Below are 15,346 nucleotides of genomic sequence, written 5' to 3' on the forward strand. Positions count from 1 at the left end.
AATTCGGAGGATCCAGTGGTATTCAGGAGAAAAATGTTCACAGGACAAAACGTATCGGGTTCTAAACATTTTTATTTAACACAGGGGGTGATAGAGGCGATTTTTCGACAACTCCATTCCGGCCATAGAGAAATGGAGCTTAGACCCGGAGTTCCTAATATGGGCATAACGAAGACTACAGAATGACGCATGACTACAGTGGTCCATTAGAGAATCCTTTTCGCTGTTTTACGATAACGCCTTTCATTTGCATTTCTGAAGAAAAAAAATCGTTTTTTGTAAATTTACAGCTCTATTATCTATCTGACTGTGTGTGTATCTATCTATCTGTCTGTCTGTTTGTTTGTTTGTTTGTTGGGTGTCTATCTGTCTGTTTGTGTATCTGTTTGTCTGTGTATGTATGTGTGTATGTCTGTCTGTTTTTTATTCATTTGTGAACGTAAGCAAGGCGTGCCTGCTCACTGCGCAAGCAAGACCCCAGAATGAGGTGCCCCAGGCTTCCGCCAGCTCAAAAGTATTTCTATTCAACTGAAAATAAAAACAGTGATACTTAAACACCAAAAAAGCATTTTATCGTAGTTTGGACGAGGACGAGAGGATTATATGAACGTGTTTGTAAAAGCACAAACCTGTAGTAGAACGTGATGTCTTTCACGAAGTTGCCGACTCCCTATTTACGCGCCTCTACACAGTCAAGACCCCAACGTAAGCCCGTTCAAACATGGGTTCGAAGAAGAAGGACCGGAGCAGCAGAACACGGTCCCGGTCCAGAGACCGAGACCGAGACAGGGACAGGGGGAGAAACAGGAACAGAGGAGTCCGTTCACGGTCTCCGGAGGACAGACACGACCGAAACCGATCTCCTGTGAAAAGCTCTGGAAGGAGAGTCCGATCAGAGAGCTCGGACAGCGGGGCGCACAGCAGCGCCTCGGAGAGGAAACACAGACAAGCCGCTAAAGACAGAGACAGGTGAGGGCGAACACCTGATACAGAGACAGACAGAGTCGTTAACGGACGAGAGAGAAGTTAGTGTGTGTGTGCGTGTATGAGAGAGAGAGAGAGAGAGAGAGAGAGAGAGACACACACAGACACAGACACAGACCAAGCTGAAGTCAGCTTCTTATTCTCCAGCTGCTCGTTCGAATTTTCCCGTTCCACCTTAAATGTAACTACTGCATATCCATTTAAGGTGGAACGGGAAAATTCGAACGAGCAGCTGGTGAATATGAAGCTGACTTCAGCCTCGTGACAGAGGAAAAAGAAAACAAGTGTGTGCTAATCTAGCTAGCTAGTTAGCTTCTCTGACTTCCCTGAGGTGTTGGTCACAGATGGAGATTGCTGTTGTGTGATGATTCTACCGATTTTTCAAATTTTTTTTTTGCATAAATCTTAGGTTGGGATGTAAACCATTCTGAGTGGTTTGATGTAAAACGTTCATTTTAGAGAAACTTGCCAATTGAGGTTTATTTACAGTGGTGGTGACGGGAACGAGGGGTCTCAATGTCTTCAACGCCAATGTATTTCATTTACTATCCAGAACCTACATGTGTCTTCTGAGTTTTTGTGTAATATTGAGCATGGTAAAATAGTGATAAATCTGAAAAAAAAAGGTTTTCTTTGGGGACCTTTGGGGACCTATTTTACCTTAGAACACCCTGCATCTACGTCTCCACCATGAGAGTGTTTTAAAAAAAACACATATTTTAGACAAGAAGCATTTCAACTTCAATCTCAGAATTTCAACGCGACCGTAAAACAATATGTCAGACGTCAGGCAGTGTATTAATAACCATTTTATGTAGTACATTTCTGTGAGGGAGATTTTAGAGGGCGTTAAACTCTTCACATGTCTAACCACTCTGAATGACTTTGTTTACATCTTAACCATTTAACTGTGGAGAATTTGTGAAAAATCAGTTGAATTTATCTTTAAGTATGTTGATCAGTGATAGTATGTTCAACACATACCTCACGTTTAGATACGTGCCTGACTCAATCTGACGTCATTCAGCGGAAGCCTAAAATTGTAATTAGAGCCCAACATCTTAGCAGGAAGTGTGTTTGGGTATGAACTTGACTGCTTACATCAGCAAACTTATTGTGACTCAGGTAACCTTTTCCATTTTGCCTCTCTGTCCATTTAGCTCTTCGTCTGATGAACATGGTAGGAAGAAACCCAAGAAGAGTCGTCGCAAGAATGAAAAGCAAGAACAAAAGCGAAGCAGAAGCTCCTCACGTTCCAGCACTCGCTCCAGCATGGAGAGGCGGAGAGTGAGGGATGGCCACAGCAGCGATAGGGAGAGGAGAAAAAGATGGAGAAGCACAGAGCGTGAGAGTAGGAGCCCCAGCAGAGAGAGACGGAGGGAGCAAGACAGAGAGAGGAGGAGAAGCAGAAGCAGAAGCAGGGGGAGAGGGAGAAGGAGCGAGGAGAGGGACAGAAAGAGAGATAGAAGCAGAGGGAGGGGTGATAGGGACAGGAGCAGGGAGAGGAGGAGGATGAGGTCACAGTCGGGGTCCTCAGTTTCATCTGGCTCCTCGGCCTCCGAGCAGGAGGACAGAACAGGAGGACAGTCCTCCATGTCCCTTAAAGAAGAGAAAAATAAGCAGAAAGAGCTGATGAAGGCCCTGGAGACGCCGGAGGAGAAGAGAGCCCGCCGGCTGGCCAAGAAAGAGGCGAAGGAGAGGAAGAAGAGAGAGAAGATGGGGTGGAGTGAGGAATATATGGGCTACACTAATGCTGACAACCCGTTTGGAGATAATAACCTGTTGGGCACCTTCAAATGGCAGAAGGTGAGAAACGTTGGATACCTTGCAGTTTTGGTCATATATAAAAAAAAAAAACTCATTTCATTTGTGTCTTTTGTGTTTTGAAATTTCCAGCTGCCCTTTACGTTGTGTGAGTGATGACCAGTAGAAATGGTCCAGAAAATCTCTTTACATTTATATATGTTAAAGTTCAGTGTTTGTTTGTTTGGTTTTGTTGTGATAGTGACGACCTACGTACCATACTAGTCAAAAATTTGGACACACCTGATTGTAGGGGAAAGAGAAAAAATTAATACCTTATAATAGTGTGATATTCACGGTTTTAAAATAGTTTCGGTACACAGAGGCCCACATATTGATATCTTAATATTTAATTATTAATGTTTTTGTGTATTAAGCCTGGTGTAAGACTCATAGACTAGATTACAAATATGTGCTTAATTAAACTGTTCTTCTGGATAAAAGATGATATCTGGATGATAAAGCTTCAGTAAAAAGAGTAAAGTGAGAGAATAAAGTGTAAATTTCTTTAGACAAAGTCGCAAAATATGGCAGCACGTCGTATCACAATACTAGGCACATTACAAATCTTTAAATATTGCAATATATATATATATATACTGCAGCAAAACTGTTCTCTTATATGTAAATAGAGAGGGATTTGTCTTTAACCACAAACCGACAAAGGAAACGTAACTTGTTTTATTAAAAACATTTTAGAAAACTATTCAGAGAAGTGAAGATGTAAGCACATGCTACGCTCTGATTAGAGATGAAACGATATTAAAATTTCATATCAAGATTATCACGAGCAAAATTATCACGATTATCGGTGTTATCGCGATATTGTTCAAATGTTTTGAAAAGTAAAATAAATAAAAAAATAAATACTGATACACAAACTGAAACTCGTTTCACCAACTTTTATATTAACACAAATAGAATTGGCAGCAATATGCACTTTTTGTTCGCATAAACATTAAAAAATAAGGTCAATACATTTTTAGTATTACTTTTGTATTACTTACAATACTTGTAATACTCTGTAAACAAAAGAATAGCAAATGTATTATTATTACAGTTGTTATTATTATTATTATTATTACTGTTCTTCTTCTTCTTCTTCTTCTTCTTCTTCTTATTATTATTATTATTATTAATTACAATAACTAGGGATTTCCCTGCATAGAGAATTAAATCTCGACCAACTCTGAGGTGGTGCACTCGGGGTATTTCTTTCCTAACTGCAGCTGCAACATTATTGTGCCGTTGTGGCGCTGAACTCCTAATCAATACAGCGCACCAGGAAAAACAGCCAAAATCACGAGGAATTGCGTGACCGTGCTGTGAGCTGCAGACAGTGTACACCTCACACAGCGTGTCTTCACCTGTGGAGCTGCTTCTCTAAAAGCATTTTAAAACTAAAACATAACTTAAAATTAACATGCATCTGAGCTGCGGCAGAAACACTCCTGAAGTTTAATCTCTGAAACTCTGCTTTTCCTAAAAGCAGCACACAGCGTTTACTCCCGTCTCAAAGCACACTATCTTCCCTATGTAGTGCACTTCGTGGATCATGAAATAGCAAATCCTTCACCCAAAGAGTGCAAGAAACGTTCGACTAAGTCATCTATAATCAACATTAACAACAGGTTACAAATCCCCTATTTAAAACTCAACTGCTTGTTAATGATGATCGTGTTTGTTTGAACAGTAGCGCTCTACGTAGGGGACACTGACTGATTTGAGACGGTGTTATTCTCTTCTCAGACAGTAAACACTGCAAGCGAGACGAGAAAGGGGAGCTGTGCAGACTGAACCTCTGCAGCGTCTCGTTCCAGAGCTCGTGTGACTGTTAACTCTGAGCTCATTTTGGAGACTCTGCTCCACAGAAATGTGTTAAAGGCTTTAGTTTCGATTCACATTTGATTCACCGATGGTTTTTCTTTTTTTTGACGCTAAAAGCTTCATTTTATATGATTAACAAACCATAAGCATAGGTTAAACCACACAAACTGTGACATTTCTTCTATTTCGAAGTCCCCACGGACTTCTACGTTAAAGTTAACCTTGCATTCTCTAAAAAGTAGCGGGTGGTGGTCGCGAAATGACTCGTGAAGTTAGATGTGTTGCCCCCTTTCGCCGCTATTTTCTTTCGGCATGTTCTGCAGACAGGGTGGTCATCTTCAATTAACTTTCCTTCTGCATCCTTATAAAACCCAAAATACGACCAAACTTCAGATTTGGTCTTCTTAGAAGGCTGAAATATCTCCGAATCTCCGAGTTTTCACACCGCATTAATCGACCGCGGTTTTAACGATACTTTAAAGTTCAAACGGTACTACTAACCGTCATTAATTTTACCGCGGTTTACCGTGAAACCGGTAGCCGTTTCATCTCTAGCTCTGATATATATATTTTTTTTTATGAAAAAATGTGTAATCGTGTATGTGCGTTCTGTAGGCTCTTGAGAAGAAGGGAATAGCGCATTTGGGAGAGAAGGAGTTGAAGGAGAGAAACAAGTGCATCCAAGAGGAGAACCGCAGGGAATTGCAGAAGGTAAATATGTGTTTGCTGTATTGCTTAGACTGGATGTTCTGCTGTGTGACAGTTTTGTATTTAATGTTTTTGGGAAATGAGAAATGTTCACACTGTTTGTATAGGTGAAGCAGTTACGTCTGGAGCGAGAGAGGGAGAAGGCCATGCGTGAGCAGGAGTTGGAGATGCTGCAAAGAGAGAAGGAAGCAGAGCATTTTAAAACCTGGGCAGAGCAAGAGGACAACTTTCATCTACACCAGGCCAAGCTCAGGTAAGTGCTCTTCAGACACACTGCACACTTTCTCACAGCCTGTATACACACCGTGTCCAAGAGTTTGTAGACACCTGCACATCCAGCATATGTTCTGAAAGAGTATTAATAGGGAATTTATCCCCCTTTGATGCAGTAACAGCCTCTATTCTCCTGGAAGGCTTCCACTAGATGTTGGAACATTGCTGTGAGGATTTGGTTGCATTCAGTCACAAGAGCATTAGTGAGGCCATTTAGTAATGTTGGATGATTAGTCTCAGATCACAAATGTAACTTCAGTTCATCCCAAAGGTGTTGGATGGAGCTCCATCACTCCAGAGAACACAGTTCCACTGCTCCACAGCCCAGAAAGAAGGATGCAGAAACTCTAGTTTATGCCTTTTGTAATCTCTCCTCTTAACTATTGTAATATCCTTTCACTGGCCTGCCATCCACAACCATTGTCAGACTACAGTATATTCAAAATTCTGCAGTTAGAGTTCTCACATGGATGCCAAACCGTGCCCATATCACACCCTTCCTCCATAACTTACACTGTTTACAAGTTACTGCCCACAGTCAACACAAATGTTACTGTCCACCTGCAGGTCTAAAATCCGAATCCGAGACGGCCGGGCCAAGCCCATCGACCTGTTGGCCAAGTACATCAGTGCTGAAGACGATGACTTGGCTGTGGAAATGCATGAGCCGTACACCTTCCTCAATGGACTCACCGTCACAGACATGGACGACCTGCTGGAGGACATCAAGGTGTGTGAGTGTGTTTGTGGGACTGTGGTTCGGAGGTGTTAGAATTGCTGCTGTTTCCAAATCATCATGTCTTCCTTCCTTTTCCTCCTTGCGTAATCAGTGGCTTTCTTTCCACTGTTGCTGTTGACATCTTTTTCTGTGTAATGCAAATAACCTTGACTTGTCAAATTGCAGATTGGCATGAGAGAAGAATGTGTTGTAAATGTTGTGTAGGTGATTCAAGGTCTTTTCTCTGAATTAGCTGTTGACTTGTGTTTTGTAGGTGTATATTTTCACTAGCGATTCTTCAAACTCAATTGAAAAAAGGTTGGACAGTATGTGAAATGTAAAGTAAAACACAAAGTAATGATTTGTAAATCTGCTTTGACCTGTGTTTAAAAGAAAGCAGTACAAAGACATTATGGTTAATGTTTTATCTTATCAGCCTCATTGTTTTTTTTTGTAAACGCACACTAAAATTTATGCCTGTAACACATTCCAAAAAAGTTGAGACGGGGGCAATTTAAAACTAGAAATGTTGTTAAGTACTTAAACAAGGTTTAAAATAAAGTGATGTAATCTTGCTTGGGTATAAAAGGAGCATCTAGGAAAGGCCAAGTCCTTTATGAGCAAGGATGGGTTGAGGCTCCCCACTTTGCCAAAGTCCAATTGTTTGAACCTTTTAACTGAGCTTTTGCAAGGAGTTTAGGTACTTTGTCCTCTACGCTGCATAATATTAAAATTTGCAGGGAATCTGGAAAACAATCTCTGCAAGGCCAAAAAACCACCACAGAATGTCTATGATCACCTCAGATAGCAGTACATTAAAAGCCGGCATGTTTCAGTGATAGATATCACCGCTTGGGCTTGTGAACACTGACAAACTGTTGTCAGTAAACACTGTCTGTTGTTGCATCCACAAATGCAAGTTGAGGCTGTACTACACACACTGGAAATCATGTCAACAACGTCTAGAATTGCTACAGACTTCTCTGGGCTTGAGCTCATCTGAAATGGACTGATGGACTGAAAATATGCATTGTGGTCTGCATAATCAAATAGTGCTGATGCTACCCTGGTCTACCTGTCTCTTATTGAAAACATGTGGCACATTATGAAAGGCAAAATATGACAACAAAGGTCCCATATAGAACTGAAACATGTAAAAAATAAATAAATAAATAAATAAAAAGTGGATTTTTTGGAACATGTTGCAGGCATTATATTTGGAATATGAGTGTTTATAAAAACAATGTTAAGTTCATAAAGTAAAACACAGAATATCAGTTTTTGTACTGCTTTCAGTTTAATACAGGACAAACAGAACTGCTTTTTGTTTTTATTGGCCTTATTGCTTACTGTCCTAACCTTTTTGGAACTGGGTTTGTATGTTGTTTCCACCGACCTCTGTGCAAGCTGCAAGCCACAGAATGAAAAAAATTGTGTAAAAAAGATTTTTGCGGTTTCCAACGAGCATTTTCAGTTTTAGCTCTACAAATGCTTTAACTAATGATATAGTTTCCTCCAAAAACTGTTCTTGCGTAAGTTTGGATTAATTTATATTAAAAAGAAATTGTTAGACATGTTTTCATGTCATGTGTGTCACACCTTTTGTATCCTGACTTCCCCATAACCTACTGACGAGGAAATATTGTGTATTTTATTATTGTATTATTATTCTTTTTTTTTCCCTCAATCGGAGCAGGTACGTACATGAGAGAACACATTTCTCTAGAACTGTTTGAGCACTTTCCATTTAGAAAGGCTATAGTTTTTACTGTGCATCTCTCTGTAGGTAATGAAAAGTCCATTTCCACAGTCCAGTTCTACGTCTCCACCACACTGTGTTTGTTGTAAGAGGCACATGAGGAAAATCTGACATTGAATTTTTGGGTGAATGTGTTTCCAGTGTAGGATTTTGCAACAATTCAGGTGTCTACCTTAGCTTAATGAAAAATAGAATAGAATCATAAAATATTAATGACAGTTTCTTTTTCTGTAGCTTGCAACCAACCTCTTGAAGCATTACAACTTTTTTCATAAAAGACCTTTAGGTATTAACTTATGACATAAAAATGTACAAAAGTGTGGAGAAAATTTGGGCCTCAATATGACAGCTACTGCTGTTTTAGATGTGCAGTGTACTTCTGTACATGTTAGATAACAGTATGTCATTCAGTGTCAGAAACTACATAAGCAAGTTTGAGGTTAACAACTCTGTGGAAAACTGTATAAATTTAAATGGCTGAATGGTGTGTTGTATGTTGCGGGTGTAGAACGAACTGGATTAAGAGGGAGATGAGATGGTGTAAATGACTGTTTGATCTGTGCTCTGCTGTAGGTGTATATGGAGTTGGAACAGGGGAAGAATGTGGATTTCTGGAGGGACATGACCACCATCACGGAGGACGAGATAAACAAACTTCGCAAGCTGGAAGCATCGGGGAAAGGGCCAGGTACAGCAACACGCACCTTTATCAGACTGTCCATTTCATTTCCACAAGGGGGCACCATTAGCAGCTAAATAGCTTTTGATGCATCATAAGACCAGTGCTTCACATTAGTGACACTGTAGCTGTGTTTCAAAGCCTAGGCTGCAGCCGATGTAGTGTGGGTCCTTGGTAGGACCGTCCTATGAAGACTCCTCCTTAGTAGCCTATTGGTCACACAAATGGAACAGCCCTAATGAGGCTGCGTGGTGACGTCACCACAGCGGCGCGAAACTCGTGAGGGACCTGGTGAGAGAAAATGGAGTCCGTTGCACTGTGTTTGTTGCTTTTTCATTTCTTCACAGAAATGGAGATGTTCTTATGTAGTACGACAGACTCTGCCCTAACAGCTTTGTTTTTCGCTATTTTGTGGTGCTGTTTCTCCTTTGCATCATTTGTGCGCAGAGAACTGTGGGTAACTGAAGGCCTGGAAGGACACGTCTGATGCATCCTTGAAATCACTCCAAACATAGGCTGCATTTCTGAGCTGTATACAAAGGATCCTTCACTGTCAAATAGTCTTTGGAACACAGCTTGTGCGTCCTAGTTCAGTCTTACGGTGTACAAAAATGTGCTTGCAGTTCTGATGTAAGTAGTTATTAGTGTTAGGTTAGTTCGATCTCTGTTTATACAGTGCAAAAAGAAAAGTCTGTATTCGCAGCACATCCAGACAGTGGTAAATTATTTCAAAAATAAATTATCGCTTCTTTTGTCATCATTGTAATATCCTACCACTATATTGAACATTGCATTTTAATATACTTATCATATCCTAGACTGAATGTAACAAAACTACAGAACATAGTGAGTTAATGCTTGTGTATTTTAGATTTTAGCCAAGTTGAACACACTTTTTTTACAGTTACTGCAACCCATATTGTTCAGCTGAGGTAATGTTTGACAAAAAATAAATACATTCTTATGTATATAAATAGGACTATGATTTCCCAAAATTGACAAGTGTGCATTATCATATGCAGTGACTGCTTTGGCGTTGTAGAAGAACTTGGAGAACAATCTAATCAATGTGAGCTTTGTGTGCAGTTTTTGGCAGAGAAGGACATGTTGGTACTAGTGGGTTAATTATTATTATTGTTGTTATTATTATCAATATTGTGTTGGACTCCAGGCACTCCACGATTGAAAGTGAAGAACGTGCCTATTACTCCTAGATTATGTTTTATTGACAAGAATCTAAGCAAAAAACTGTAAATGTGTGCTTTTTACTGTTTTAGGTTTGAACAAAGAGTGTATCCTGTATGTATATAGAAGATGTTGCCTAGAACTAGAAACCAGCTACAGTGTGAGATAACCGTCTCTGCTCACAGGTGATCGTCGTGAGGGCATCAACACGTCGGTGAGTACGGACGTGCAGTCAGTGTTTAAAGGGAAGACGTACAGCCAGCTGCAGGCACTGCACATGAACATTGAAAGTAAGATCCAGGCCGGCGGTTCAAACCTGGACATTGGCTACTGGGAGAGCCTGCTGCAGCAGGTGCGGGTCTACATGGCCCGGGCCAGGTATGTCCAGAGGCCACACTGGCTCCACCCACTTATTTCTACCAAAGGAATTATAATGTAGCACATTTGGTGCAATTTTTTATTCTACGTTTGTAGAAAACAGTTGTAATTTAATATTAAACAGGAACTTGACCAGTTTTTTTTTTATTTCTGTATAATTAAATTGTTAACATGCAAACAGAGTCTTTTGGAGTGGTTTAATGTGACGTGCCATTCTGGAAAAACTCAGTCAGAATTGAATGGCAGTATTTGCCTTCTAAACATTTGTTTTTGTCATTTTATGATATGCTGTCAGACGTAAATATGTAATTACATAACTATGTAATTGATATGATATAACTATGTAATTGCACATGTAATTATGTAATTATTTGCCAATTATGTAATAATGTAAAAAATATATATATATCGACTAAGTTGAGGCATATGACACTGAATGCATGCTTTCTGAAGCCTTATTGAAGTACACTGTGGTGACTGTACTTGTGTATTTCTGTGCTGTGCAGGCTGAGGGAGAGGCATCAGGATGTGTTGAGGCAGAAGCTGTATAAGCTGAAGCAGGAGCAGGGAGTGGAGAGTGAACCTCTTTTCCCAATTATTAAAGAGGAGCCCGAGAACGAGCAGCCAGTGTGAGTTACAGACCCTTTTCCTTCTCTATTACAACTAAAGAAATGTTAATAGTAATAGTAAAGTGTTTTTGAGCTATGTGATAAGGAAAAAAAAATATGGCAGTTGTAATATAACACGCAACATGTTAAAAATATATGTAATTTTATGTAAATCATACATGATCCTTGACATGACATTGTTGAAGATTATTTTTCACCAAAACAGTTTGCATTTGTTGAACATGAGAGAACCTGAATTCATTCGAACACCCACAGAAACTGTAAAACATCTGTGATCGGTCAGAAAGTTCATAGCACATAAAGCATTTAGTGATTTTTCCATATTGTAGCCTTTTATCATACAAGTATTGCAAAGGCCAGTTTAGTGGTATTTATCAACCAAAGGTATGATGTACTGCCCTGCTTGTTTACTCATTGAAAGTGAAATACTTCTGAATATGCAGCAGTAACAGGCTATGTTGATGTAAATACCCTGTACATGTAGTCAACGTAGTGTGCATATTTATGTATTTTTATACCCTTGGAGGCTGTCTGTTGTATTCATTTATATTGTTTTGCACTATAGTTTGCTGTATTGTCCATTTCTGCATGCACACTAAAACATGGTAAACAGTTTAACGTGCTAACTTTCAATACTTTGTCATTTATTTAAAGGGCCCATTAAATGGGGGGGGGGTGTTTTTTTTTGTTTCCCTCCACAGTTCATATATGAAAACCAAGATGCAAAAATAGTTCTGAATTCATTGTTTTTGTGAAGCGAAAAAACAACACATTTATCCATATTTACCTATTTAGTTTATTATGTTTATTTTGTCAGGGACCATGCACACAATACATTTATCTCAAACAGAAGAGATATTTTACATTAGAGTTAGTTAATATGCTGATTTCCATTTGCAGCCCCTGCAGCCTCTATTTAGCCTAAAGCAGTTTAGCTCAACCCATTTGAGGTGAAGTCATAAAGAACGTTTCAGCCTTTTTGACTGCTTTTTGAATGAAGCACAATACAGGGCAGCCAGTCAGAACAGAGTGAATTTATCCTCTGTCACTCTTAAAGGCACAGTAACAAACAGCTTGTTTAAACCTGAGGGGTAAAGAGAAGTAGGAAAATGATCATTTAAAAATGGGCCCTTTAGAAGAGGCTAATACTGTGTTAAGTGTTAAGCTGTTACAGTTTGAATCTTGTTTTGCATCCAATAAACATGGGGTGCTTTTGGGATGATTTTTTTGCCATGGCATCCTTTCCTTATTAAGGATCTCTTGGTGTATTGGTATCAAAGTAAAAATGCACTTAATGACATTTACCCTTTCTTATTGTTTTCATCCTGTAGTACACAAGAGGCGGAGCCTGCAGAACAGGAGGCAGGGCCCTCTACCAGCTCTTCCTCGGGAGCAGCCACAGAAAAGAAAAACGTAGAAAGTGAAGAGGAGGAGGAGAAAGAAGGAGATGAAGATGCAGAGCCGAGTGCCTCTTCTCCTCGTGGAGTGTCTAAGAAAAAGGGAGGAGAAGGGGAGGATGAGGAAGAGGAGGAGGGAGAGAAGAGCGGAACAGTGGAGGCGGTGCTGACAGAGGAGGATCTAATCCAACAGAGTCAGGCTGAGTACGACTCTGGTCGCTACAGCCCCGTCCTGCTGCAGCCCTCAGATCTCCCGCTGGACACTCACACCATCGATGCTGAGGAGGATCTGCAGCGCCTCCACCTCGCCCGCAGACAGCTGCAGGTCACGGGTGTGTGAAAAAGCTGCATGCATAAACATAGTCAGCCTTTACTGTGTCATATTAAAGTATACACACAGATAAAATACAGCACAACCATTCTACTGCTATCGCTCGTCTATAGAGACTACAAGGCTGCGTGCTTGAATTTTATCCACCTGTTAGCACTGGGTCTGGCTGAAATTCCTGATCTCAGTCATTAGGAGGGGTGTCCCAATACTTTTGTCCATATAGTGTATATGTACTTGGTAAACATACCAGTCAGTTTTGTTAACTTTTTACTTTTTGCTCTTATAGTCATGAACATATTATAGCTCAGTCTCTCACTTAAAAAAAAAAAACAAAAAACTTCTTTTGTAGTTTAATACGGTTCCAGGCCGTTTACTTCACATACACACATATGCCTGCCCCGACCTAATGGTACTACATTCCACACTTTATACAAGCAACATTTTTAATAGCTATCTAATATGTATTTTGATCACATCTGTGATCACATCTGTGATCTTACACTTCTTACGTTTGAGTCCTGAATTCAGACTTGTGAGAGAATATGGTCAAAAGTGCATTACCACACTTGTCACTGTCATAAATGTAGTATTTACTCTGGGGGTAATGCTGTGACTTAAACCTTTAGAGCTCTCAACTTGTTAGTTGTTTTGTTATATATTGAACATGACAATTATGTTAATAGTAAAGTAGGTAAATAGGTAAAGTGTATGATTAATATATAATCAGTTACATAATGAATTACGTTTACTTTTGATTAATGTTCTGTATCAATGGGCTCAAGATGACACTTCTGGCTTTGTTCTGTTCGTCTATAACTCTTGCTTTATTAGTTCTAGAGATGTTGAAGTAACTTGAATGTCTGATTTCTCTCTGTCACTCTTTTCAGGTGATGCTAGCGAAAGTGCAGAGGACGCCTTTGTGCGGCGCGCCAAAGAGGGCATGGGAGGTGATGAGGCTCAGTTCAGCGTGGAGCTCCCTCTAACGGGGAAGATGTACTTGTGGGCTGATAAATATCGCCCACGCAAGCCTCGCTTCTTCAACCGTGTGCACACAGGCTTCGAGTGGAACAAATACAACCAGACACATTATGACTTCGACAACCCGCCGCCCAAGATTGTGCAGGGCTACAAGTTTAACATCTTCTACCCGGACCTGATCGACAAGCGCTCCACACCGCAGTACTTCCTGGAGCCCAGCCCTGACAACAAGGACTTCGGCATTCTGCGCTTCCATGCCGGGCCGCCCTACGAGGATATCGCCTTTAAAATCGTGAATCGTGAGTGGGAGTATTCACATCGTCACGGTTTCCGCTGCCAGTTTGCTAACGGAATCTTCCAGCTGTGGTTCCACTTTAAGCGGTATCGATACAGGAGATAAATGCTGGAACTGTGGCTAAACATTATCATCTGTACTTCTAAAAATAAAGGTGCCAAATGGCTTCCCTGGAGCTGTAGAAGAATCACTTTTGCTTCCCTAAAGAACCTTTCAATCATGTTCTTATGAAAAATGGGGGGGGGCCTAAAGACTGGTTTGGGAACCAAAAGTGTTTCTTCTATGGCATTGACTCAAAGAACTCATTTGGGCACCCGTATTTTTAAGAGCTAAGTGGACAAATTTGGTTCATCCGGGCAAACTGATCTGTGTGTTGTCTGACAGGGCAGTATTTTTGAATTTGCAGAGTTTCAGAGGTGACTTTCTGGCAGTGTTTTCTCTGTCCTAAACGTTTTGTTGTTTGATCCAACTAAGAAGCTAATTAAGAAGCCCTTTCTGAGTTGAAATGAATGTCTCTGAGCAGAAGAAAGATCTAAGGCCCCATTTATACTTGGCATTAACATGCATTCTGTGATCTGATCATAAGTGGACACCACTTAAAACAGGTATGAATGGGCTCTAATACATCATTTAGACCACCTTCGGAAGTGGTCAGGGATGCATATGACCACGTGACATTTGTTATATGAAGGATAAAGTGCCCCAACGAACTGCAAACAAAAGCAGCTGCATATAGCTTGATTTTTGCTCGTCTGCTGTTTGTTCAGTTGCATAAACAGTGCATGCAATCTAAAGATTTACACGTTTACACGAATACGGACTCCGTTTTTTTTCTTTTTTTTTTCTTTTTCTTTACCAAGTACCAAGAGACTGATGTAGTATTGTGTGCGAGACCTTCCTCCAGCCATGATATCTGATCATAAGTGACCACTGGAGACACTTCAAGACGAGTAAATGGCTACATGCATACTTGCTGTTCACTCACGATCAGATCACTCAAGATGGATGTTATCAGGTTTGAACAGGGCCTAATATACGCAGGGCAGGGCTACTGCAGGACCAGGGTTGGAAACCACTGCTCTATGGATGAAAAATGTCTGTAAATCATTAACACTGCCAGAGTAAGAGATCAGTTATTGAGTGTACAGTCCAGAGGGTCCCCATGCAAACCTCCATGAAGAGGTGAAAGTGATTTGCATGGGATGAACAGAAAAAAATAAATTTCTGTATATCTTTGTTGATCAGCAGACTTGCAGCCACCTCTGTGCTTTGTATATTCCTGTTAGCTGTTAGATTGTTTTATTCTCCTCCTTACTCTACTCCAGTGCTGATCTTTTTATTAGTTTGAATTAAAGTGTAATTTCTTAAACCTTTGTTTGCTGTGCTTGCATCTTGCATGCGG

At 40.3% G+C, this 15,346-nt stretch overlaps 1 protein-coding gene across 1 annotated transcript; it reads left to right on the forward strand.

The window, feature by feature from the left end:
- The first annotated feature begins 675 nt into the window (after window positions 1-675).
- Window positions 676-15,317, forward strand: cactin. Its single transcript, XM_036555837.1, has 10 exons — window positions 676-969; window positions 2,145-2,790; window positions 5,230-5,325; window positions 5,430-5,575; window positions 6,163-6,325; window positions 8,646-8,760; window positions 10,122-10,314; window positions 10,821-10,943; window positions 12,275-12,672; window positions 13,559-15,317. Exons 1-10 carry the CDS (start codon window positions 722-724, stop codon window positions 14,047-14,049), a joined length of 2,619 nt encoding a protein of 872 aa, XP_036411730.1. The 5' UTR covers window positions 676-721; the 3' UTR covers window positions 14,050-15,317.
- The last annotated feature ends 29 nt before the right edge of the window (window positions 15,318-15,346 follow it).

The sequence above is a fragment of the Colossoma macropomum genome, unplaced genomic scaffold (assembly GCF_904425465.1).
Source record: "Colossoma macropomum unplaced genomic scaffold, Colossoma_macropomum, whole genome shotgun sequence".
NCBI lineage: Eukaryota > Metazoa > Chordata > Actinopteri > Characiformes > Serrasalmidae > Colossoma > Colossoma macropomum.